At 51.3% G+C, this 25354-nt stretch overlaps 3 protein-coding genes across 6 annotated transcripts; 1 reads left to right on the top strand and 2 right to left on the bottom strand.

The window, feature by feature from the left end:
• Positions 1-127: 127 nt before the first annotated feature.
• Positions 128-14418, bottom strand: VARS1 (valyl-tRNA synthetase 1). 3 transcript variants are annotated; one of them, XM_041760308.1, is made up of 30 exons: positions 14090-14418; positions 13499-13920; positions 12388-12522; positions 12150-12288; positions 11805-11929; positions 11635-11722; positions 11376-11476; positions 11120-11247; positions 6920-7084; positions 6650-6731; positions 6012-6131; positions 5804-5912; positions 5615-5709; positions 5283-5373; positions 4907-5031; positions 4720-4823; positions 4459-4617; positions 4257-4347; positions 4060-4165; positions 3901-3971; positions 3688-3813; positions 3304-3408; positions 3156-3224; positions 2990-3068; positions 2738-2865; positions 2205-2360; positions 1856-2062; positions 1673-1784; positions 1215-1540; positions 128-265 (listed from the first exon to the last, which is right to left on the bottom strand). In XM_041760308.1, the coding sequence occupies exons 2-30, from the start codon at positions 13883-13885 to the stop codon at positions 197-199; spliced, it is 3798 nt and encodes a 1265-aa protein (XP_041616242.1). In that variant the 5' UTR covers positions 13886-13920; positions 14090-14418; the 3' UTR covers positions 128-196. The 3 variants fall into 3 exon arrangements, with proteins under 3 accessions (XP_041616242.1, XP_041616245.1, XP_041616243.1); XM_041760311.1 differs by having other exon boundaries at positions 11635-11719; XM_041760309.1 differs by lacking the exon at positions 14090-14418 and having other exon boundaries at positions 13499-14083.
• LOC121494129 (transcription factor BTF3 homolog 4) lies at positions 7313-8093 on the top strand. Of its 2 annotated transcripts, XM_041760323.1 has the most exons (2): positions 7314-7371; positions 7439-8093. In XM_041760323.1, the coding sequence occupies exon 2, from the start codon at positions 7559-7561 to the stop codon at positions 7859-7861; it is 303 nt and encodes a 100-aa protein (XP_041616257.1). In that variant the 5' UTR covers positions 7314-7371; positions 7439-7558; the 3' UTR covers positions 7862-8093. The 2 variants fall into 2 exon arrangements, with proteins under 2 accessions (XP_041616256.1, XP_041616257.1); XM_041760322.1 differs by having other exon boundaries at positions 7313-8093.
• An 844-nt stretch (positions 14419-15262) lies between the features above and the next one.
• LSM2 (LSM2 homolog, U6 small nuclear RNA and mRNA degradation associated) lies at positions 15263-25179 on the bottom strand. Its single transcript, XM_041748303.1, has 6 exons — positions 25171-25179; positions 23807-24166; positions 23162-23229; positions 16225-16255; positions 16057-16116; positions 15263-15763 (listed from the first exon to the last, which is right to left on the bottom strand). Exons 1-6 carry the CDS (start codon positions 25177-25179, stop codon positions 15638-15640), a joined length of 654 nt encoding a protein of 217 aa, XP_041604237.1. The 3' UTR covers positions 15263-15637.
• Between the last annotated feature and the right edge of the window lie 175 nt (positions 25180-25354).

Here is a 25354-nt window from a genome sequence, read left to right as displayed (position 1 = left end):
GACCTGGCTCAGTGCCAGAGGCAGATCCAGACAGAAGCACCTCCTGCCCACCCCGTGCCTCTAGCCTAGCCTGCGGCCCTTGGGGGTGCAGGCACCCAGCCCCAATCACAAACAGACAAGACATGGGTTTTGTGGCAAAATATTTTATTGCTGCTACCCCATGGTGGACACTGGGGGTCATGAGGAGTCGGGTGTATCACAGCATCTTCTGGAATAGCACAATGGCCTCATCCACCTTCTTGAGCTCTGCTTCTATCTGTTGGAGCTGTGGGTGGGACAAGGAGAGGGGGTGGTGGGTGGTGAGGACCCAGGCCCAAAAGAGGAGACAAATGTCAGGAATGGGGCACACAAAAAGAAAAAAAAAAAAAAAGGGAATGGGGGCACAGCCCAGAGTCACACAAGTGACCCACAATGCCCACGATGGCGGGGGGTTCCAGGTTGGAAAGATGGGTGAGGGCCATATACAGTGAGTATTCTGGGGACTGTGAGAGCATGGCCAGCCCATCCCCCACTCATTCTCATCAGCCTCCCCCATCAGCACCTGCCCTCCCTTCCAGCATCACTGGCCTCTCAGGTCTGGCCTTCTGCCAGTGTTCAGTCCCCAAACACAAAGGGGCCTCAGAGGCCTTGTGCCCCAGCCAGTAGCCCCCGCCCCCAGGTGGACAGTAGGACACAGGGGTTAGGGACACAGGCTCCTACGCAGGCACTGGGTTTTCGTCTGTAAAATGGCAATGGCAATACCCATTGCCCTGAGCGGGCTTCCAGGCGAATGGATAGACAGAGCTCTGCTCAGCCACTACGGCTTCACAACTCAGCCTCCATTCGTTTCTCTCTGTGTCCATGTGGTTCACCCCACTGCTCCTCCCTGAAGATCCCAGGTGAGCCCACTGGGCTTCCCGATTGTACTGGGCCCCGGACCAGCCCCTGGCATGTGGGATGGGGAGCGAGGGCTCTGGCGGGGAGGCAGGATACCTATTCTAGGTCTGCCTCCGTCCTCACGTTGCAGGTGTGACCCTGGGCTGTGCCCTGGCTCCTAGCTGTTCCTTGTGTAAGAGGAGGGATTACACGGACCCCACCAGTTCAGGAGGTCCGGGCTATCTGCTCCCTGGTCACTGCCCAGGGCTGGGTGGAGTGCAGCCACGGGACGGGGTCTGACGATGGAGGGAGCACATGGTGTGGGAAATGGAGAAGGGGTGCCCGCCCACACCACATACCTTGGCTCTGTCGGCCTCCTGGACTTCAAGGGGCACCTTGACAGGGTAGCCTGAGGCAGCGCGGCGCTCCCGCAGACGCTGTGCCTGCCGCTGTGCCTCGCTGTGCTTGGCCTGCAGCTTGCCCAGTTCCCGGGCCGGGTCCACCAGGCCCTGCAGCTGCAGGTGGACGGAGCAGCGGTCAGATGCCAGGGCCACAGCACAGCCCTGTGGTGCAGGAGCCCCCAGGGCCAGGACAGCCACCACACCCGCGCTGGCCAGCGCCTGCACGTAGGCCGACACTGCCGATGCCAGAATGCCTGTGGCCTCATCAGCCACTTCCAGGAAACCTGTGGGGAAGGGAGGAAGGTGAGAGATCTGGCCCCAAGGAGACAGGACATGAGGCAACCGCACAGGACGATGGTCTCAGAGTGGGCTGAGGGGAAAGGGGGACAAGGCAGGCGTGAGGATACGAGGCTCACAGTCAGGCCTGATCCGGGTCAGGTTGTAGTCTGCACGCAGGGAGCGCACAGCTCGTGTGATGCTTAGGGCCAGTTCCATGGCAGCTTCCGCCTCAGAGTCCTTCCAGGAGCACTGCAGGGTGGAGGAGTGTGAGGGAGGCTGGGGGGGCAGGCCAGAGGCCCCCTCCCAGCCATACCCCTTACCTCTGAGGGCTCCGGATAGGGGGTAACACAGAGACTAGGGGGTGCTTGTAGTGTCCGCCGGGGCAGCCTCTGGAACAGCTCCTCTGTCACAAAGGGCATGAAGGGTGACAGTAGCCGCAGGCCAACATCCAGGCAGGTGTAGAGGGTCTGGCGAGCACACTCGGCTACCACGTGGTCCATCCCATTCAGCACGGGCTTCAGGCACTCCTAGGGGACCGGGAAACATAGGCCTCAAGGACGTCTACCTCCAGCCCCCACTGTGCCTGTGAGGCTGGCTCTGGTCTCAGTGCCAACCACTGGCAAAGTGAGGCTCAGGGCTGTGCCGCCCCACACCCACCCCGCTTCTCACCAGGTAGACATCACAGAGCTCATAGAGCCAGAAGCTGTACTGGGCGGTGGTGACAGCTGGGAAATCGTAGGCCTGGAAGCCTTGGTTGCTAAGCCTCACCGCTTCAGTCAGCCGGCTGCGGATCCAGCGGTCCACCAGGCTCTCGTGGCCTCCAGGCTTGGGAGGAAAGAGCCTATCAGCTGGGAGGTACCATACGCCTGGGGCAGGGAGGCAAAAGCCCAAGGCGGGGGTGGGCAGGAACCACGGGCAGCTCTACATCCCAGGAACCTGCCAGGTCTGAAGCCACCATGTGCCAAATACATGGAAGAGAAAGGACAGCACCCCCCCATCTCCTTGAGGGAGGACCCCAATGCCCCAGGCTTACACTGTAACTGTCTGTACCTGTGTCCATCTGTCCCTTCAGTTACATGAAGGATCCTCCAAAGCAGGGCCTGGGCCACCTGACTCAGTGGTCAGGATCCTGACACAGCACTGGCCATGCTTGTGGCTGCCTGTGCGGGTGCTGCCCACCTCGCCGCCTACCAGGCCCTCACCTCAGAGGTGGCTGAGGGCACAAAACCCTTTCCCAGGCCCCGGAGGGCAAACTTGGTGGCGTTCCAGAGCTTGTTGCAGAAGTGGCGGTACCCCAATATCCGGTTCACATCCAGGTTAATGTCACGACCTGGGTGGGAGTGAAGGGTGAGTCCTCCCCATCTCCCTCCTGGCACGTGCCCAGGGTGTAGAAGGACAAGGGTGGGCCTCAGGGAAGGAGGAAGGACTTGGATGAGAGGTTTTGGAGGCCATACCCTGGGACGTGTAGGCACAGAGTCCAAACCGGAGGGCGTCAGTGCCACACTCAGGAATGCCTGCCGGAAAGTCTGCCTTCTGTAGGAAGGAGTCAACAGGGGGGCGTCGTGAGGTAGCCGCACCCTCCTTGGCCCACCCTCTAGTCCCAGAGCCCAGCCTCAGTACCTGGCCATCTTTAGCCTTCTCCACCTCACTGGGGTCCAGGTTGCTGTTCAGTAACTGGTCATGGAGGCCCTGAGGGGGAGGTGGGAGTGGTCAGGAGTCGTGGCCACAGCCCATAGCCCTGCCAGGCCTGGCCCAGACTGCGGCCCACCTGCAGGGAGACTCCATGGATGACGTCCAGGGGGTCGATAACATTGCCTAAAGACTTGCTCATCTTTCGGCCGTGGGCATCTCGCACAATGGCATGAAGATAGACCTGGCGAGGAAGAGCAGGGAGGGCCCGTGACAATGTGTCCCCTCACCCAGACACCAGTGCCTGCCCAGGGCCTGCATCTAGTCTGCCCCATTCTGAACCTCGGGGCTTCGGGGTCCCTACCAGCACACTCAGCACCTTTGTGGACATCAGAGGCACTCCCTCCTCTGCAAAGCCAGGGCACAGAATCACTGTGAGGAGGCCCTGGCTGAGGCCCACCCACGGCTGCAGCTATGGCACGGGATGGGAGGGACTGTGGGGTGGGTTCGGCAGTCTTCACACCTCTCTGAAGGGCAGCTTGCCGGTGAGCTTCAGGCCAAGCATGACCATCCTGGCCACCCAGAAGAAAAGGATGTCATGGCCCGTCTCCAGCAGCGTCCCCGGGTAGAACACACTCAGATCTTCTGACTGGGGGCAGAGCAGGGCGTGACAGGGGGCCAAGCCCCGCCCCCCCGCCCCCCCACCCCATCCCAGGCTGGGCCTTCAGGAACATACTTGGTTGGGCCAGCCAAAGATAGAGAAGGGGAAGAGGCCAGAGGAGAACCAGGTGTCCAGTACGTCCTCATCTGAGGGAGGCCAGAGGTCAGAGGTCAGAGTGGGTAGGGACAAGAATCAGAGCCTCAGCGCTGCCCTCCACCCTGAGCCTGCCCTTGCCTTGCTGGAGGCTGATCTTGTCAGAGGACACTCCAAACTCCTTGGCTGCCTTCTCCTGGGCCTCAGCCTTGCTGCGCCCGCTCACCCAGTACCGCTCGTCGGGGTCCTGCCACAGGTGGAGTGAGTGCCGAGGGGGCCCTCTGCCTCGGCCCCGACCCCTCCCACTGGCGAGGGTCTAGCTCTGGCTTGGTTCTCACCTCCCCCGGAGGCACAGCCGGGTCACTGACTGTGACAAAGTAGGCTGGGATGCGGTGACCCCACCACAGCTGCCGGGAGATGCACCAGTCCCTACAAGTGGTGGGGGAGGGGGCCGTGAGTCAAGGGGGGGTGGGGGTGAGGGGGTGTGCCCCGGACAGCCTTTTGGCCAACACCCACCCCACGTGGAAGGGCCCGACGCACCGGATGTTGTCCATCCAGGTGTGCCAAGTCCGCTGATGGGCCTCGGGCAGGATGCGGAGGTCTCCCCGCGTCACAGCGGCACTGGCGGCCTGGGCCATCTCCCCACAGCGCACGTACCACTGCGGCCGCAACAGAGGCTCTACCACATCCTTGGACCGGCTGCAGGACGCGTGGGTGGGGACATCAGGTGGCGAGCCCCCAAGGAGCTGTTCCATCCACCCCCACCCCACCCCCGCCACCCACCCCAGCCTCCAGCCTCACTTGCAAAGCGGCACTACCATGGGGTTGTCCTCAACACCCCGGAACAGGCCCTGCTCCTTCAGCGCTGCCAGCACCGCCTTCCTGGCCTCAAACCTGGGTAGGCCCTGGGTGGGAGACAGGCTCCATCACGGCCAGGCCCAGACACCTCAGGGTCTCTCAGCCACCACCCCAGCCCCGGCAGTCTTACCAGGAAAGGCGGGGGCACATTGATGAGGGCCCCTTGGGAGTCCATGATGGTGATGGCCTCCAGCCTGTGCCGCCGTCCGACCTCGTAGTCGTTCTGGTCATGGGCAGGGGTGATCTTCACCGCACCTGGGGTGTTCACAGGGGTGCCCGAGGCACGAGGGACTCAGTGGAGCGCCTCTCTCTACACACACCCCGTTTTGGTGAAAGATGTGGCTCCCTGACCAGCCTTATCTCCCACCTCTTTGGTACCGTCCCCTGAGACCTAGACCAAGTCCTGCTGGTCCAGGAAAGGCTTGTTTTCTTTTTCTTTGGGAAGGAAGATGAATGGAGTGCACCTTGTGGCCTCCCTCTCTCTCCCAGGACAGCCCCTTGCTCACCTGTGCCAAACTCCATGTCCACAAAATCGTCAAAGATGATCGGCAAGCTCCGAGACAAGAATGGGTGGATCACACTCCTCCCCTTCAGGTGCTGGGGACAGAGGGAGACATGAAACACTCCAGAAGGCCTGGGCCCAGCTCTCTCCTACCTGGGACCCTACTGTCCCTAACACAAAACCATCTTCTGGGCCAGAAGGAAGTTGCAGAGGAGTTCCTAATCCAGTTTTCTCTCCTCAGCCACAGGGCTCAGTGTCCATCCCACCCTCATGCACAGTGTGGGAGCACCCTGCAACCAGCACCCCTCCCCAGCTGTGGGGAGCACCCTGCCGCACCTGGTATCTAGGATCTTTGGGGTGCACAGCTACGGCCACGTCTCCCAGCATTGTTTCAATCCGAGTTGTTGCCACCACCACCTCCTCGTCACCATCTGGAGTGACACGCAGCCTTGTGATCTCAGCTCCGGCCCCTTCTCACCCCCTACCCCGCCCCACCCAGGACCCCTGGCACCCCTAGCCTCCTACCTGAGCCTTGGATCTTGTAAGCAAAGGAGACAAGGACCCCAAACTCCACCTTCTCCTTATAGCCAGGCACGGAGAGCAGAGTGCGACCGGTCAGCTCCTTCTTATCCACCTGTGAAGTGTGGATTAAAAGAGGTGGCCTAGGGGCTGGGGCTGGGGCTGGGGCTGGTGATGGAGAGGGCCTGGGGTGGGGGTGGGGGTGGGGGCACACCTCGATGTCGGAGATGGCGGAATTGAGGGTGCAGGACCAATTGACAAGACGGGTACTGCGGTAGATGACTCCTTCCTCATGGAGCCGGACAAAGGCCTCTGTCACAGCTGCTGAGAGTTTCTGGGGAGCAGGGAGAGTCAGAGGGAGGCCTAGATGCCCAGGGATCCAGGCAGACTTGCCAAGGCAGCAGGATCTGGTGAGACCTGCGCTGCCTGGAGTCCCACCACCCAGCACACAGACCCCTCTGAGGGCCGGAGGGAGTAAGTACTTTTCCTGAAGAGGAGAGAGAGCTGTGAGAGTGCAAAGGCGCCCAACAAAGCCTAAGGCCTCTGGGGATGGCAGGGAAGCCACCTGGCCAGGACAGGGGCTGATGAGGAGAATCCTGGGAGTTTGGGCTCCACAGGAGAGTGAGGCCCATCATGGGCCACCAGGAAGAGTCTGAGCTCCAGGTAGGTAACAAAGGGCCGTGACAAGGGGCAAGAAGTGCTATTTGCAGCTGAGCCCTCCATGGTTCCCCATGGGTGCTGAGCTCCCCTCCTAGGGGAGGGCCACAGCACGGGTACTCTCGTCCGTGGGTCACTCGCTCTGGGGAGCTTCCCTCCCACCCATGCCCCAGGCCCGAGACCCCTCCTACTCACAGGGTCCATGGTGAAACAGGCTCGATTCCAGTCCAAGGAGCTCCCAAGCTTCTTCAGCTGGTGATAAATCCGGTCCCCTTTCCTGCAAGTGGACAGACAAGCCCAGATCAGCACCCAGGCCTGGGCTGGAAGGAGACATGAGGGCTGACGGGGCAATATGGGGGTCACTCATCCCTCTGACCCTCTCTCTCTGAGGATCTGGCCCTGCAGCCCAGGCCAGAAGCCACAGAGGGTCCCCTCTGGGCAGGGGACGGGGCGCTGCACACTCACTCCTCTTTCCATTTCCAGACCTCCCGGAGGAAGGCCTCTCGGCCCAGCTGGTGCCGGCTCAGGCCCTGCTCACGCCACAGTTTCTTCTCCACCACCACCTGGGTGGCAATGCCTGCGTGGTCACAGCCAGGGTTCCACAGGGTGGTCTCCCCGCGCATGCGGTGCCTGTGGGAAGAGCCAAGAGGATTGGAGGTGACTGGGCCATTGGCCCTGACAACAAAGGAAGAAGGGGCTCCTGTGCACAGAGTCAATGGACTCAGGAAAGAAAGAGGAGGTGGGGAGAGATCCTCCCAGCTCTGAAATTATAGTTAGGGAGAGAAGCACAAGGACAGCCAAGGAAATTTGACCAAAGAACAGAGAAGAAGCTCTCATCCAAACAATAAGTTACGGCATAAGAACAGAGTTACAGGCTCTTGCCGCGTGCTGTTGTTGGAGGACCCTCCCTGCTTCAGATTTACCAACAGCATGAATCAAGAAAAGTTAGCCAAACTTCAGGCTCAGGTCCGGATAGGGGGCAAGGGTACAGCTCGCAGAAAGAAGAAGGTGGTACATAGAACAGCTACAGCTGATGACAAAAAACTTCAGAGTTCTCTAAAAAAACTGGCTGTGAATAATATAGCTGGTATTGAAGAGGTGAACATGATTAAAGATGATGGGACAGTTATTCATTTCAACAATCCCAAAGTCCAAGCTTCCCTTTCTGCTAACACCTTTGCAATTACTGGTCATGCAGAAGCCAAACCAATCACAGAAATGCTTCCTGGAATATTAAGTCAGCTTGGTGCTGACAGCTTAACAAGTCTTAGGAAGTTAGCTGAACAGTTCCCTCGGCAAGTGTTGGATAGCAAAGCACCAAAACCAGAAGACATTGATGAAGAGGATGATGATGTTCCAGATCTCGTAGAAAATTTTGATGAGGCATCAAAGAACGAAGCTAACTAAATTTTTTTTTCTGGTGTTTGGAAGCTGGCATGGACTAGATTTAACAAATCAGCTATGTAGTTCCAAAGTTTTACAGACATGGAGAACATCAACTGTTACTAGTTCAGTAATATAAATATTTTGTATATTAATAATGCTGTTTGTTCAGCATTTTTCGGTCATTTGATTTTGCATTTTGCACTTCCTCCCAGGATCTATTCTTTTGGTCAAAATACGAAGTATTGGTGCAGTTTGAGGGTGTTTTGGTGTTTGATTCTCAGTTTTCTGGTTTTTTTGTTTGGGTATTTTTGGTGTGTGTATGTCTGTGTATGCGTGTGGGTATGTATGTATACAGTGGAGAGCAAATTGGAAAACGGTTCTATTTATCGTCCTTCTTCCCCCAGTAGAAAATAAAACAAATCTTTACAAAAAAAAGAACAGAGTTACAGATTAAGAACACAAAAACAGTGTCTGGAAACATATCTGAGCAAATTCATATTTGTTGTAAGTAGCATTTCCTATCAGTAGGGAAAGGACAACCTACTGAATAAATCTGTCTGGAACAATTAGCTAATTAGTTCCCTACTTCCCAATATTCATGAAGAAAAATTCTAGTCCAATCCATGAACTCAACACTACTAGAAATACATTAGAAAAAAAAATGACATACTTTTCAAAACTTGAAAGAAAAAGAGACAGAAGGAAGAAAAAAAAGACCACAAATGAAAATGTTTGTAACTCTGAGGTAGAAGAGGCCTTCTTTAAGAAGACACAGAGATAAAGAACACTGGCAAACCAGAGCACCTGGGAGGCTCAGCCAATCAAGCAGCTGACTCTTGATTTCAGCTCAGGTCAGGATCTCAGGGTTGGGAGATGGAGCCCTGGGTCAGGGAGTCTGCTCGAGGATTCATTGTCTCCCTCTCCCCCTCTGCCCCTCCCCCGACCCCCACACACATTTAAGCTCTCTCTCTAAAATAAATAAAATGGATTTAAAAAAATAATACTGGCAAACCAGCTAGATCAAAATATAAAACAACAAAACCCCCAAGTAAAAAGCAAGTGCTAGACCATCTGAGGAGAAATGACTGGAAGCCAGTAATGTTTTAGGGAACTAATCAGAAAACGAATTAGAGAAATGAAGACAGTAGTATTGCAAGGCTTCGTCTGCCACGCATTGGTTCAAGTATGTGCAGTTGACGCTTAAGCTCTTTGTTGATGAGGCACATGAAGCATTAAATCCCAATGACCTTTACTGTGAACTTTTAGAAGAACTGGGTATTAAAGAAGTGGAGAGGAAATTATAGAAACACTGTATATCCATACATCACTTTCAAAAACTCATCAATCTATATCATATTCATTACTTTATGGGTCTGTTTATCCTCGCTACATTTATTTATTTATTTATTTATTTTTATTTTTTTTTAAATTTTATTTATGATAGTCACAGAGAGAGAGAGAGAGAGGCAGAGACACAGGCAGAGGGAGAAGCAGGCTCCATGCACCGGGAGCCCGACGTGGGATTCGATCCCGGGTCTCCAGGATCGCGCCCTGGGCCAAAGGCAAGCGCCAAACCACTGCGCCACCCAGGGATCCCTCCTCACTACATTTAAATCTCCTTGGGGACAGGGACTAGAGCGACTCCATTCTCCTGCAGATAACAGATCCTCAGGAGTGTTGCTCATAAGTTGTACTGGACATAAACATCTTTTACGAATCCTAGTATTTGCTCGGTATTATTAAAGAAATAAGGCACAAGGAATTAAAGTTTCACTAAAAGCATTTCTTAAGGTTTATATAAAGTTGGCTAAAAAAAAAAAAAATCAATAAAAGGTCATAGGTGTGCCTGGGTGGCTCAGTCAGTTAAGTGGCTGCCTTTGGCTCAGGTCATGATCCTAGATAGAGCCTGGGGCTCCCTGCTCAGTGGGAAGCCTGCTTCTCCCTTTCCCTCTGGCCCTGCACCTGCTTGTTCTCCCTCTCTCTCAAATAAATGTATAAATCTTTAAAAAATTACTTTTTTTAAAGAAAATTGTCATCTGGAATATTAGATTATATACTTGTTAACACTGCTAACACGTCAGGGGGAGGAGCAAGTGCTAGAATAAGGAAGAAACATTTATAATATACATAACAAACCAAAACATCAATATCCAGAATATTAAAGGATCTTCCACAAGCCAACTAAAGAAAAAAACTCGAATCAATAGAAAAACAAAGATAGGTACAGACGATTCATACACAAAGAAACCTGACTGGCCAAGAAACGTGAAAAGGTAATCACAAATAACAGAGGCATCATTTTTTTTGCCCTTCAGTTTGGCAAACAAACACTGATAATATCCAGGGTTGGAAAGGACATGGGGAAATGAATACCCTCACCCGCAATTCACGGAGGTATAAATTACTGAAGCTATTTGGAGACAACTTAATATAAGCATGCCCCTCCACCCTAGCAGTTTCAGTTCCTGGTAGTACACCAGAGAAATCTTCCACTTGCACTTTAGAGAGCACATACACGAATGTGCATTCTAGCCAGGTCTTCAAGAGAAAACAATTAGGAATGACCATTAATAGGAAAGTGACTCCTTTAAGGTATAGCCACACTATCGAACGCTAAGGAGCAATGAAAGAGAATGAAAAAAAAAAATAAAAATAAATAAATAAATAAATAAAATAAAATAAAAAATAAATAAAAAAAGGAAGAGAACGAAGTCAGTCTATGCATAAGAACAAGGAAACATCTCCAAAATAAACTACTAAGTGCAAAAAAAAGTCATGGAGTAACGTGTTTGATGTTAAGTCTTTTATGTTAAAGGACAGAAAAAAGAAAAGCCCATCCAAATGAAAATTATAAACTACTGTGGATACACAAATTTTAAGTAAACAGACAAGAAAGACCTAGAATGACACACATAAAAGTGGCAGTAATGGCTAAATTTTGCAAGGGAGTAGGTCTACAGGGGCATAGTCAGAGACCTGAAGCTTTGCATTTCTTACAAAAATATATTTATGTTTGTTTAATTCAAAATAATGTTATCTTTCATAACAAGAGAAAGGAGACAAGAGCGTCTACTAGTGAGGGGTGCTGGTTGCTTGACTAGGGGAGGATGTGGATGATGGATCTGGGAAGTACGTGAGGAGAGGAGGAGCACCACCAGGGGGCAGAGCGGAGGTCCCATAAAGAAAAAAAGTGGACGGAGGGCTGGTCAGGGGACAGAAGGGAGGAGAGGAGTGAAGAGGCAAAGGAGAGGGAATGGGTGGAAGAGGGCAGGAGCTCACCATCGGGTCAGGGAGTCCTGGATGGCATTGGTGAGTGCGTGGCCCAGGTGCAGGGAGCCTGTCACATTGGGGGGTGGGATGCACATCATGAAGACTCCCCGGGGATTTGGTGCTGACACGCTGGAACGCTGATGGGGTAGGATGGGCACGTGCTAAGGCCTCACATCACCTCCTGGCCCCCTCCCAGGCAGTGTGTCCTTCGGCCCTGTTGTCGTCCTCCCATATCTCCCCTGGGCCTGGGCAGCAGAGCACTCACTCCATACTCGGGCTGGAAGAAGCCCTGCTGCTCCCACCATGGGTACCAGGCAGCTTCCACATACTGAGGGCTGTAGGAGTCGGGCATGGTGCCACTGACATCTGGGGGAGAGACGGGGAGGGGACAGTGTCTGAGACTGGGAGCAGCTGGGGGGCTGTGCAAATCCTCCAAAGCCAAGTGGAAGCAAGGGCAGTGCAGGAAGGGACAATGCCAAAGACAGCAGCAGCTAAGGAGGTGGGTCCCTTCCCCCCTCTCATACCTTTCTTTTCCCCAGCTGGGGTTGGGAGGTCATATGTAATGACCCCAGGATCCCGTTTTCCCCTCTTCTCTGGTTTTGGTTTCTTCTGCTTGGGAGGGAAAAGATAAGAGGCAGGGAGGTCATCCACCCACTGGGGCACCAACCTTCTAGTTTTCCCCTTAGCTTCTCACCTCCGCTGGCGGTGGCTGCTGCTGTTGTGTCTTCTGCTTCTGCTGGAATTTCTCTAGCTTTTCCCGTTTCTTTGCCTCCTTTTTGAGTTGAGAGGCCGTCTTTGGGGGTGCAGGGACCTCAGGGCCTGGACAGAGGCACAGAAACGCCAGCTTAGCCCATTGGGGATCCTCTGTGAACCATACTACTGTTTCATTCGGGCCATTCCAGCGGCCCAAGGGCTCCCCATGCTGGCCTCCCCCCGCCCCTCCACCCTCAGGCTCCTTCCCTAGCGATTCTGTCAGGAACATGAGCCCCACAGAAGGCCCAGAGGAACGCCTCCCCTTCTCCTCCCTAACCCTCCTCACCTGGCTGTTGAGAGAGGAGTCTGGCCCCTGAGTACAGAACCACCTCTCCCAGCACTGCCCGGAATTCTGGCTGCTGGACACATGTGGTAAACCAGCGAGTCACATTACCCCAGATCCGGCGGGCAGAAGGGTCCAGGACCTGTGACGGTGAAAAGAAATAAAATATCCTTAATCACCTTAGAGTGAGGTCTGATGGGAGCTGCATGTCCCCATTCTTCTCCAGGCCCCTGTGACTCACGTAACGGAAAGGCAGGAGCAAGGCCGTGACAGCTGCCAGGTCAGCCAGTGTGGGGGCCTCCCCAGCCAGGTAGGTGTGCAGCCGAAGCCACTCTTCCAAGGGGCTCAGGGCCCTGCCCAGGGCCCCCAGGGCAGCCTATGGGGAAAGGGAAGGAGTAAGGGACTAGGCTTGGCCCACCTCATTTCCCCATCCCCTAACCCACTCAATCCACGAGTCCTTCCGCTCGCAAAAATCACCACCTCTGAGGCCAAATGGTCATAATAAAAATATTTCCATTTGTTCAACAGATACCTGCTGCACACTTACTATGTGTCACATGAATATGTTAAGCACCAGAAGTTAAACACTGCATGAGGCAACACAGTTATTGCCTCCAGAGGTGTTTATTAAGCACCTACTACAGGCCAGGCACTTCTCTAAGGAATGTGGAGACAAGCAGACCCTGACAGTGTTTACACTTCAGCGGGGGAGACGATAAATGCACAAATATAGAGTACATCACCCTATTTTTCTCTGTAAGTGCTATGAGGAAAAACAAATCAGGCTGAGGGAGATGAGGCATTCCAGAGAGGGGCCCTCTATGGTAGGCGGTGTAAGTAGGACATGAGGGAGCAAGCCAGGGTGTAAACCAGGGATTCACTGCTTTCATTCATTCATTCATTCATTCATTCATTCAAAGAATACTAACGATGTGCTCAAAACTGTGCAAGGAGGTGATGGTTCTGGAAGGACTCAACCGCCTCAACCTGCTAGCGCACTCTCTGCTCTCCCTGCCTTCTCCTCCATCCCCAGCACCCCGCCACTCCTCTCTCCCTCAACCCACTAGGCCGTAACCTCCACCTCCTCGAACTTGTCCTCCCAGACTCTAAAAGCCCGAGCACCAGTCGGCGCTCCGCACAGCTCTTCTCATCTCAGCGTGTTCCTCAACAAGAAAACTTCCACTTTCCAAGACGGAAGACCAAGGCTATTGAAGAGACCTGCCGCGGTTATCACTGCAGATGACCACCGAGGATCTGCTCAGCGTCTCTCCACGCCTGGCACGCGCCCTTCCGGGGCTCCTTACCCCTTCTCATCTTCTTCTTCTGCATTTCCCGTCCTCCGTCCCGCTCACCTGGGGGTCCTGGGCAGCGCTCCGGAGTCCCAAGGCGGGCAGCGCTGCTCCGCAGGCGGCCGGTATCAGCTCCGTGTCGGCGTAGCTGACCCACTGTTGGACCAGCACGGCGGCCCGGCTCCCCCCGGGGCCCCCCAGGCCCGCCGGCCACAGCAACTGGGCCACGGCGGTGGCCCCCCACACCCAGAGCCCGCCGGGCCCCTGCTCCAGGGCGGGCAGACGGGGTGGGGGGCAGGGGGTCCTGCTGGTCGGGGGCGGCTGGAGGCAGATGCGGGGGTGGGCTCCTCCCCAGCCCGGGCCCTCCCCGGCCTCCCCGTAGCGCGCGGCTATGAGGGCCCGGAGGCTGGGGAAGGCGTCGGGATGAGGGGAGACGTACAGGATGGACATGGGTACGCAGGGGTCCGAACGACGTGGAGGGAGACCTAGGGGCAGGGAGACGGGGCGGCTGAGCGACCCGAGGCGTCCTCCTGGGAGAACTAACGGGACCCGGCGGGGTCCCCCGGGGCCTGGCTCCCAGAGCGGGGTGGCCGTGGGAGCCGCCCCACAACGGCGCGTGCCCGGGGCTGCCCCTTGGGACCCGCGGGTACGTACTGGAGGAAGGCGGTCACGCCGAGCCGGACAGCCACCGTGCGGCGGGGTCGGCTCGGGGTGGAGCGGCCTGGCGGCCGGGGCCGAGGCGGCGGGCGGGCAGGGCCGGCGGGCGGCTGTCCGGGCGACCCCAGCTCCCTGCGACCGCCGCCGGGCCGCGCGCGCCCACGTGTCCCCCTTTGTGACAACGAGCGTTTCCGGGCCCGCGGGTCCTGGCGCGGGCGGCCGCGCTCCGCCTGCGCGGGGCGATGCCCGCCGACAACCCTCGCGGCCGCGCCGCCCGCCGCGCTCACGAGGGACGGCACGAGGGCGCGGGCGCGGGCGCAGGAGCGGGACGCGCCGCGGACCCGCTCCCGTCAGGCGCCACCGCGGGCAGCCCGCGCGGGTCCTCGAGCGGCGGGGCCGGGCCGGGAGGGACGGAGGGAGGGAGCGAGGGCGGCGCCCAGCGGGCAGCCCGGGAAGCGGCGGGCGGGCGGGCACTGGGACGCCAGCCTCCTCCCGAAGCCTCTCCCGCCCCTGGAAGCAGGCGTCCCGCCTGTCGGCCCGTCAGCTCCCTTGGTGCTGAGAACTCATCTCTGGAGGAGACTCCTGTTTGCCAAATGAGCCGGTTAGTTCCCAGTCCTAACTCCGCTATAAAAATATGCCACTTGGGTACGCCTGGGTGGCTCAGCGGTTGAGCAGCTGCCTTTGGCTTGGGTCGTGATCCTGGAGTCCCGGATCGAGTCCCACATCCGGCTCCCTGCATGGAGCCTCTCTCTCGCTCTCTGATGAATAAATAAATCTTTAAATATATATATATACCACTTGCATTGATCTGTTATATTCAAAAAGAGTGTAGTGATCTGGCTGGGTTCAGGAAGCAATCCAGCAGCAGCAAATGCACTTTGGTGTTTCATAAGATTAACTGTCAGGTGAACGGGGCAGAGATGGAAAGGCAGCAAGTTCTCCTTGTGGGTAGAGTGCAGGAAGACCACAGTAGGCAGGCCATACGGGTGGGGGAATGTTCAAGAAACCTGGTGTAGCCCAGGTGAGGTATTATGATTTACACCATGGAGAAGAATGACAGATAATGCTGGGAAGTTGGGCGGGATTCTTAACTGCGGTAATAGAGGAGCAGAGTTTAGATGAATTCACCCTCCGGGCCCCTTCCCAAAACACACAGAACCAGAACTCAAATGTGCATCATAAGTTTATTCCCGATGCGGGACAGGTTCCTTCCATCCCCAAAATGAATCACATGCTGCCCTGGAGAGATCTAGGAGATTCTCCTGCCATATCCAGGGAAGGAGTGAGAAAGGCAGGTGCTGAGGACAAGGCAGGCTTTGCAGTTCCCCAGCCTATTATCGTCCCCTCCTCAACAGAGGAGAGCTACTCCCCACTATTAATATTCTCATCCACTCATCCCTTAAAGAAAAAGCCTCCACTCTTTAAAAACAAGCCAAAAAAAAGACCAAAAAAATCCCCCTCAAATATGGGAGGGAGGAATCCCAGGCTGTGACTTGAGGTGAAAGGTCACTAACAGAAGAGGGAAAAGGAAGGGAGAAGGAACCATCACTGTTTCTGCTGCAAGGCCTCCTTCCTCGCTGCATCCTGCAGCAACTGTGTGTCGACCTCATCTGCCGGCAACTGCACGTAGCGGACCACTGAGCCACGGATGAAGCAGTTCTTCACTGACAACTAGAACAAGAGAGATAAATAAGAAAACATCCTTAAGGATGTCTGCTATCTGGCACCTGGGCAGGTCAGTCAGTTGGGCATCTGACTCTAGATTTCTGCCAGGTCGGGATCTCAGGGTTGGGAGAGTTGGATGCTGCACTCTGCAGCACCAAGTCTACCTGTCTCCCTCCCTCTGCTTCTGCCCCAGCTCATGAGCTCTCTCTCAAATAAATAAAAGTAAAATCTTAAAAAACAAATAGCTATCCACCCAGGCATGTCCTACTTTTGTTTCCTCTTCACTTTTGCCAACTCACCATGTGAGGATATTTCTCAGGGTCTGTAACACTGATGTCAGTTAGTTTGATGTTGAGATACTAAGAAAAGAACACCATCATTAGCTCTAAAGACTAGATGCAGGTACCCATCCCTGAAATTCCCCTCTTCTTCCCTGAGACCCCATTCTGGGCTCCTACGTATCTCACCTGATCCACAGAATGGAGGGTTCCACAGATGCTGTCGGGGGAGAGGGAGGAAAAGACCACATCAGTTTACACCAAAATCAAATGGAGAGATGACTTCAGAGCATGGGTAAGAACATAGTTGGGGAAAGTCAAGGACTTGAGGAAGCTAGAAAAGGAGAACCAAAAGGGGGCATTACTAAGCCCAGGAGCAAGGAAGATGAAGTTTTTATTGCAGCGTGTTATTTTAGACCTCACATCTCCTCTCCTAAAACCATTGCACTCTTACCAGTGAGCATGAAACAACTGCACAGACTAGGCCCTTGGTCCACCTAGTGTTTGCCACCTTTACAGCTACTTCACAAGGCAGCTATTACTAACAAGGGGCACAGAGATCATGTAACATGCCTGAGTTTAGAGGACTTGCGTCCACATCTGTCTGATCCCCTAAACCATCAGCTATTTTCAAACATTTGTTGCTTCGGGACCCCATATGTCAACTAGACAAAGTAGCTGCACACTGTTCTTGATGCAGGCACAGGGATGTATGTCCTCCCCCTTCCTCCGTCCCAGGGCCCTCTGAACTGTGAATAAGCAATGTTCTCAGAAGGACTCCAAGTCATGCTACCTCTCTCCCAGCTTCTCTCATTTCTGTCAATGGCTTCAACGCTATTTCACAACCTCAAATCCTCCATGACCCAAGTCCCCATCATTTGGTGACATTTTCCTAACATCTCTATAATTCTAAATTTTTTTTTTAAGATTTTATTTATTTATTCATGAGAGACAGAGAGAGAGAGAGAGAGAGGCAGAGACACAGGTAGAGGGAGAAGCAGGCTCCATACAGGGAGCCCGATGCTGGGAGCCTCATGTAGAACTCAATCCCAGGACCTCAGGATCAAGCCCTGAGCAGAAGGCAGACACTCAACTACAGAGCCAACCAGGCACCCTCCAGTTTGATTTCTACAAGCCAAGATCTAATTACACCTCAATCCAAGGCAGCCTCCATCCTGGCTGTCCCACCCTAACCACCCTGCAGGTCATCAGCAGATTCTACATTCCTTAGAACGGCAATTCTCAGGCAGCAGCCCAGGTGGCTCAGCGGTTTAGCACCGCCTTGGGCCCAGGGCCTGACCCTGGAGACACAGGATCGGGATCAAGTCTCACGTTGGGCTCCCTGCATGGAGCCTGCTTCTCCCTCTGCCTGTCTCTGCCCCTCTCTCTCTGTCTCTCATGAACAAATAAATAAAATATTAAAAAAAGAAAAAGAATGGTGGTTCTCAAACAGAGGTATGCTCCAAGGTTTTATAAGTCTATGACCAAAAAAAAGAACCACAGGTTAGTATAGTATGTTGAGTGCATATATATTAAGCTAAAGGTTATCAATATTTTCTTCCCTAAGAATAACTCTTTAATTGCCCTTGCAATTTTTGGGGGGTATTAAATTTTTTTTTAATTTAAAAAAATAAAATAAAAATAAATAAATAAAAATTTTTAAATGAAATGATTGCAATGTTCTGGGCTGTGTGGGTGGCACAGTTGGTTAAGTGTCAGACTCTTGGTTTTGGACACTATCAGGTCATGATCTCAGGGTTGTGAAATGGAGCCCTGTGTCAGGTTCTGTGCTCAGCATGGAATCTGCTGCTTAAGGCTCACTCTCCCTAGGGTGCCTGGGTGGCTCAGTTGGTCAGGTGTCCTACTCTTGATTTCAGCTCAGGTCATGATCTCAAGGCTGAGATCAAGCTCCACATGGATTGCACAGGGTGTGGAGCCTTCTCTCCCTCCTCCTCCTCCTGTCCCATTTCTAAACAAAACCTCTCCTGTGCACTCTCTTGCTCTCTTAAAAAAAAAAAAAAAAAAAAGGCCAGGACACCTGGGTGGCTCAGCAGTTGAGCGTCTGCCTTTGGCTCAGGGCATGATCCTGGAATACTGGGATCGTGTCCTTGCATGGAGCCTGCTTCTCATCCCTCTGCCTGTGTCTCTGCCTCTCTCTGCCTCTCTTGTGGATGAAAAGAAAGAAAAGAAAAGAAAAGAAAAGAAAAGAAAAGAAAAGAAAAGAAAAGAAAAGAAAAGAAAAGAAAAGAAAAGAAAAGGAAAGAAAAGAGTCCTTATCTTGCCAAAAATAAAACTGGCAGTTCTGCTGGACCCCAATTTCTGTTAAATTCCAAGTCTTTAAAGTCCACTGAGAGGGTACCTGGGTGGCTCAGTGGTTGAGCATCTGCTTTTGGCTCAGGTGGTGATGCTGGGGTTCTGGGATTGAGTCCCACATTGGGCTTTCTGGAGGGAGCCTGCTTCTCCCTCTGCCTGAGTCTCTGCCTCACTGTGTCTCATGAATGAATAAATAAAATATTTAAAAACAAATAAAAATAAAATACAATCCACTGAGAGACATACTGCCTCAGTGGGTTGTTTCCCCACATCCCTAGCTGTTGAAAAGACTTTGACAACACCCTGCTACCATCTGCAGGAGTGAAGTTCTGGAACTGCATAGGTGGGGTCTTTTCATTCAGTTCTTTAACAAGATCTGCCACAACAATGGTCTGACAACAAGCAAGAGAAAGAGCTCTTCTCCCATCCCAACAGACTACCTTCAAACGTTGTAAGTTCCTGTTTTAGGACATGAGGCTATAATAGAAGTTATTCTTGCCATGTAGAAAACCCATGAAGGAGGAATGCCAGGGTGGTTCAGCGGTTGAACCTCTGCCTTCAGCTCAGGACATGATCCTGGTCTGGAGATCGAGTTCCGCATCAGGCTCCCTGCGAGGAGCTTGCTTCTCCCTCTGCCTCTCTCTGTGAGGCATGAACACATGAACAAATAAATACAATATTTTTTTTAAAAAAGAAAAGAAAACCCAGGAAGAAGAGGAAAACAAAAAACAAATTATCTCACAGAATTGCCTAGGTGATTTTGGCTTCCATACTTGTCTCTCTCTATATGGCCCCAATTGATATGCCATCAACACCATATCAATGGCCCACACTAAAAAATTAACTCACAAAGAAATGCGGAAGACATTGTTGAGAGGGGAGGATACACTGATTCAAAGTTTCTAAAGGAGGGATGTCTGGCTGGCTCAGTCAGGTGAAGCATACGACTCTTGACCTCAGGGTTGTGGGTTCGAGCCCCACACTGGATGTAGAGATTACTTAAAAATAAAATCTTAGGGATCCCTGGGTGGTGCAGCGGTCTGGCGCCTGCCTTTGGCCCAGGGCGATCCTGGAGACCCGGGATCAAATCCCACGTCGGGCTTCCGGTACATGGAGCCTGCTTCTGCCTCTGCCTGTGTCTCTGCCTCTCTCTCTCTCTCTCTGTGTGTGTGACTATCATAAAAAATAAATAAAATAAAATAAAATAAAATAAAATAAAATAAAATAAAATAAAATAAAATATAAAATAAAATAAATAAAATAAAATATAAAATAAAATATAAAATATAAAATAAAATAAAATATAAAATAAAATATAAAATAAAATAAAATATAAAATAAAATAAAATAAAATAAATAAAATAAAATAAATAAAATAAAATAAAATAAAATATAAAATAAAATAAAATAAAATAAAATAAAAAATAAATAAAATAAATAAAATAAAATAAAATAAAATAAAATAAAATAAAATAAAATAAAATAAAATAAAATAAATAAAATAAAATAAAATAAAATCTTAAAAGTGATACCTGGGTCGCTCAGTGGTTTAGCATCTAAGCCTTCAGCTTAGGGCATGATCCTAGGGTCCTGGGATCAAGTCCCAGCATCGGCTCCCCACAGGGAGCCTGCTTCTCCCTCTGCCTACATCTTTGCCTCTTTCTCAAATAAATAAATAAATAAACAAAATCTTAAAAAAAGAAAACTTAAAAAAAAAAAGACACTGTGATAAGCACCAGGAGTTGTATGAAGGTGATGAATCAATAAAGTCTATACCTGAAACTAATATTACTCTGTATGTTAACTGCAATTTACATTTAAAAATTGAAAAAAAATAAAAGTTTTAAAAGGACAGTCAAATAACTAACAATACTTTATTTTTTAATTTTTTTGAAGATTTATTTATTTATTCATGAGAGACAGAGAGAGAGAGAGAGAGAGAGAGAGAGAGAGAGAAGCAGGCTCCACGCAGGGAGCCCGATGCAGGATTGGGGGACTCCAGGACCATGCCCTGGGCCTGAAGGCAGGCACTAAACTGCTGAGCCACCCAGGGATCCTCTAACAATACTTTAAATGTATACTCCATTTAAAGGATTTTTTTTAAGGATTTTTTTTTCTAAAGAAAGAAATGTGTACAAAGATGCATACACAAGGATGTCCAGGGCAGCATCATTTGTAAAAGCAAGGAACTGGAAACAGCCTAAATATCCAACAGCAAAGTCTTGATTAAATTAGTTCCAGCCAGCTAATAGAAATGTCATACAGACATTAAAAATGTTAAAGGTCAACTTTATTGACATGGAAAATATTCAAAACATACTGCCAAATGAAAAGCAAGTTTCACAGTTGCATAAAGAATATGACCCTATCTTTATTTTTTTCCAAGTTATTAAATTTCCAGTTAACACACAGTGTAATGTTAGTTTCAGGAGTAGAATTTGGTGATTCATCACTTACATAGAGCACCCAGTGCTCATCACAGCAAGTACCCTCCTTAACACCCATCACCCATTTAATTCATGCTCCTGCCCACCTCCCCTTAAGCAATCCCATTTGTTCTCTACAGTTAAAGAGTCTGTCTTCTGGTTTGCCTCTTTTCTCTCCGCCCTATGTTCATGATTTGTTTCTTTTTTTTTTTTCATGATTTGTTTCTTAAATTCGACATATGAACAAAATTATATGGTATTTGTCTCTAACTGACCACTTTTCATTTAAAAGAGAGAGAGTGTGTGAATGTGCGCACACCAGACAGAACTGGACTTCAATTCTGGCCATTTCATTCACTAGTTGTGTAGACTTGAGCTTTTTTTTTTTTTTTTTTAAAGATTTTATTTATTTATTCATGAGAATACACAGGGAGGAGAGAGAGTGAGGCAGAGACACGGGCAGAGGGGGAAGCAGGCTGCCTGACGTGGGACTCAATCCTGGGTCTCCAGGATCACGCCCTGGGCTGTAGGCAGCGCTAAACCGCTGAGCCACCGGGGCTGCCCTATAGACTTGAGCTTGATCAAGTTTCTTTACCCATCCGTGCTTCAGGTTCCTCATATGTAAGATAGCAACAATCGTATGTATCCTATGTTATGAAAATAAAATGAGTTAATAAATGTATTCAGAATAGTGTTTTGTTCAAATGAGTTAATAAGTGTAAAGTATTCAGAATATTGCTTCGTTGATAGGATGTTCTCAAATGTTGCCAATGTTTCTTTCTTTCTTTTTTTAGATTTTATTTATTTATTCATGAGACACAGAGAGAGAGGCAGAGACATAGGCAGAAGGAGAAGCAGGCTGCCTGTGGGGAGCCCGATATGGAAATCAGTCCTGGGACTCCAGGAGCTGAAAGCAGATGCTCAACTGCTGAGCCACCCAGGTGTGGCTCTTTTTCTTTCAGCACACATTTATTAAGCACCTACTATATGCCAGGCCTATGCTAGACATTAGGTACACAAAGGTGAGCTTAAACATGGTCCTGGCCCTGTAGGGAGGACAGGCTGTAAGCAATAAACATAATTCTATGAAATCACAATTTGAGGGCAGCCCGGGTGGCTCAGTGGTTTGCTGCCGCCTTTGGCCCGGGTTGTGATCCTGGAGACCCAGGATTGAGTCCCACATTGGGTTCCCTGCATGGGGCCTGCTTCTCTCTCTGCCTGTGTCTCTGCCTCTCGCTTTCTCTTGCTTGGTGTCTCTCATGAATAAACAAATAAAATCTTAAAAAAAAAAAAAATCACAATTTGAGAAGAAAATACATGACAGATACTACTTGGCTAAACGGACCAGGAAAAAAGTCTCTCCAAGAATACAGCATTTACTCCAAGTCCTAGATGATAATTAGGAGCTAATGATACAAGTGGGTAGAGGATGTAAAACCAATAGACATAAGGGACTGCACTGGTCCTTGGTTTATCCTTTACATTTTCTTTAAAATGGAGATTGTGCCACATCTACTATTCTGGAATAGCCATGCCAATACACCTTCCTCCTATGTGACAGCTGTGTATTATGGAAGTGCCACAACTTAATTAATTTCGTTAACCCAATTGCTATAGTTGGCTATTTATTTCCAATTTTTGGATACTGCAAATAAAACTGCAAACACCTCTGTAATACAGCTTTACTTGTGGAACTGATTCATACATTTTCTTCCTTTCTTTTTTCCTTTTTTTTTTTAAAGATTTTATTTATTTATTCATGAGAACACACAGAGAGAATTGAGAGAGAGGCAGAGACACAGGCAGAGGGAGAAGCAGGCTCCATGCAGGGAGCCTGACGTGGGACTCGATCCCAGGTCTCCAGGATCACGACCTGGGCTGAAGGCGGCGCTAAACCGCTCAGCCACCCAGGCTGCCCTCTTTCTTTTTTCCTAAAAAGGATTTTACTTATTCATGAGAGACAGAGAGAGGCACAGGCAGACGGAGAAGCAAGTTCCCTGTGGGGAACCTGATGTGGGACTTGATCCCAGGATCCTGGGATCACGCCCTGAGCGGAAGACAGATGCTCAACGACTGAGCCATCCAGATGCCGGGTTCGTACCTTTCTATAAGCTGGGTCAAAGGAGTAAATAGCTTAATCAGAAAAAAACAAAACTATGTTCCTTTTGTAAAAACAAAACAAAACAAAACAAAACAAAACAAAACAAAACGTTATTGATGCCTCTGCCCTCTGACGGCTCTCTGCTACTTTAAGCTTAAGGCACAGGTCATTTATTTCTTCTGTATCTCTTCCACTTGGGCCAGCCCTCAAATACTACTCGTCAAAGAGGTTCCAGAGACTGGCCTCTATACCCAAGTCCTACCGACTTGGTGGAAAAGGTACCTACCTCAGGTCATTCTTGAGTTCCACGACCACATCCTTGCCCACCAGGGACTTGAAAAAGGAATAGAAGAGCTATTGGGCGAGAGGGGGGAAACCATGACACGGGCAGATACACGGTAAGGAGGAATGTCCCACCCACTGTGGGAACCCCCGCCTCTGGCAGTTCTCAAACTTCACAGTAAGGTACTGACAGGGACGACACTTCATTGAGCCCCCGACTTAAAGCTCCCGAGAGACGCTGTGCCCTGCAGCCCTGGGCGCTCTGGGCGCACCTCTCAATGGCCCAGCGGTCCTGGGGTCCTGCCCACTCGCCGCACTGGGCAGAGCCGTACAAGGAGCCCATTCGCACCCTCCCAGAGCCCGGCCCCGCCACGGGCACACTCCCAGAGGTCTAGCTTTCCCTCCCCTGCGGTCCCTCACTCTCCCGCGCGTCCATTGTTTCGTTCCCGCTTAAGAAAAGAAAAAATCCCACTTGCTCCCACGTGTCTCCCCGCCCCTCAGAAGGTGAAGCGCTGGAACTAAGAGGAGAGGGAAAGCCCCGGCGCCCCAGGAGGATTCAGCCTAGATCCCTCCCGCCCCGCCTCCCACCCGCCGGCCGGACAGCGCGCCCCCGGGCGCCCCCTTGTGACGTCACGACACCTACACCTACCATGGCGCTCGAGACGCGGGACGCCGACGGGACCGGGGAGGCGAGGGCCGGGAACCGCGGGCCTGGGGCCGGCGGCAACCAGGAGGCGAGCCCACGTGTGGAGCCGGACGGGGCCGCGCAGGCGCAGCAAGAAGGGCCGGGAGCTCCGAGCAGCGACAGAAGCGCGCGGCTGGCTCGCAGCTCCAGGAGAGGCGGCAGGGGAGAGCCGGGAAGGGGGCGGGCTTTCCTGCCCTCCCACTTCCTCCGGAGTGGCGGGCTCCCATCGCGCAGGCGCGAGTCCGAGCGGCCGTGGGGGCAGTGAAGAGGCGCGCCGGTGCCCGGGGCGTTCTTTCTGACAGGGCCGCCGAGGGTGTTCACCCCCTACGGACTCGCTATTGAAAACTGTCGAGGAGGGGATCCCTGCGTGGCTCAGCAGTTCGGCGCCTGCCTTTGGCCCAGGGCGTGGGCCTGGAGTCCCGGGATCGAGTCCCGCGTCGGGCTCCCGGCAAGAGGCCTGCTTCACCCTCTGCCTCTCTCTAGGTCTATCATGAATAAATAAATAAATAAATCCTTAAAAAAAAAAAAAGAAAACTGTCGAGGAATTTGCGAAAACTCCTGATTTGTACATTTTTCTATATCCGTTACACTTGGATAAAAAGTTTATAAAATAAAATGTTGCAGAACCCTGAGATCAGGAGCCTGAACACTAATCTTGATTTTGTCAGAGGTTCCCGATAAATCTGTTTCTTCCAAGGATGCACTCTCAGTCCGTATTTCTTACACCCTCATACCTAGGCTACCCTGGAAAAGACTGAATAAAACCAAACAGAAGCTTGCTCGGGTAGAAATTCCTATTCTAACATTTCACTTCCAAATATGCCCCCTCAAACACAGGGACACAAGTGCAGTTACACAGGCTTCTATACTCACACCACTAAGAGTTTTATAAATATGTGATATTTTGACACAATAGGTGAAAAAAATTTTTTTTCAAGAATATGACTACTAAAGCCTCCATTTCTCATCTTGCAGAAAAGTACCCATTCCTTAGCAGTTTGTCGTAAAACTGTTTTTGGCACATCAAGGATGTAATAACAGACTCTCTGAGTGCACAGATGTTGGATCTCCTAGGCCCCACCTATAAGTGGCATAAGGACATCAGGCAGAAGTTTGTTCCCCCAGCTGAGCCCTAAGCCCCTAAACCAGTCTATCACTGAGTGTAAGCAGAAACTATAGTTAGCAATTGCTGTGGCCAGAGCTAAAGGTGCCTGATGATCAAAAATTATTTTCCTGCTTGAAACAATTAGCTCATGAAAATTTGAATACTTTCCCCTTACCAGTTTAATGAATCATCTACAATCATCACAATCAGACCACAAATGCACTATCTCCATGAGCTCTTCTTTGCCTTACATTTCAAGGTAAACTCACAGTCTAAAGATCCTTACACTCAAAGTCTAAAGATACCAGAAGAGGGGTGCCTGGATGGCTCAGTCGAAAGAACACTCAACTCTTCAACTCTGAGTCACGAGTTCAAGCCCCACATTGGGTCTAGAGATGACTTCTATG

Source organism: Vulpes lagopus, chromosome 1, assembly GCF_018345385.1.
Source record: "Vulpes lagopus strain Blue_001 chromosome 1, ASM1834538v1, whole genome shotgun sequence".
In the NCBI taxonomy this organism is placed as follows: Eukaryota; Metazoa; Chordata; class Mammalia; order Carnivora; family Canidae; genus Vulpes; species Vulpes lagopus.
This window is presented reverse-complemented; position numbering and strand designations above follow the sequence as displayed.

Coding starts and splice junctions, on each gene's coding strand:
- LOC121494129 (XM_041760322.1), top strand. CDS start 7,385: ATGAATCAAGAAAAGTTAGCCAAACTTCAGGCTCAGGTCCGGATAGGG.
- VARS1 (XM_041760308.1), bottom strand. CDS start 13,885: ATGTCCATCCTGTACGTCTCCCCTCATCCCGACGCCTTCCCCAGCCTC. Junction 11,248..11,375: donor TCTTCCAGCCCGAGTATGGA/GTGAGTGCTCTG, acceptor CTACCCCATCAG/CGTTCCAGCGTGTCAGCACC. Junction 4,618..4,719: donor ATGGTAGTGCCGCTTTGCAA/GTGAGGCTGGAG, acceptor CGCGTCCTGCAG/CCGGTCCAAGGATGTGGTAG.
- LSM2 (XM_041748303.1), bottom strand. Junction 23,230..23,806: donor CCCGCGTCTCGAGCGCCATG/GTAGGTGTAGGT, acceptor CTCGCCCAATAG/CTCTTCTATTCCTTTTTCAA. Junction 16,117..16,224: donor CCCTCCATTCTGTGGATCAG/GTGAGATACGTA, acceptor TTCTTTTCTTAG/TATCTCAACATCAAACTAAC.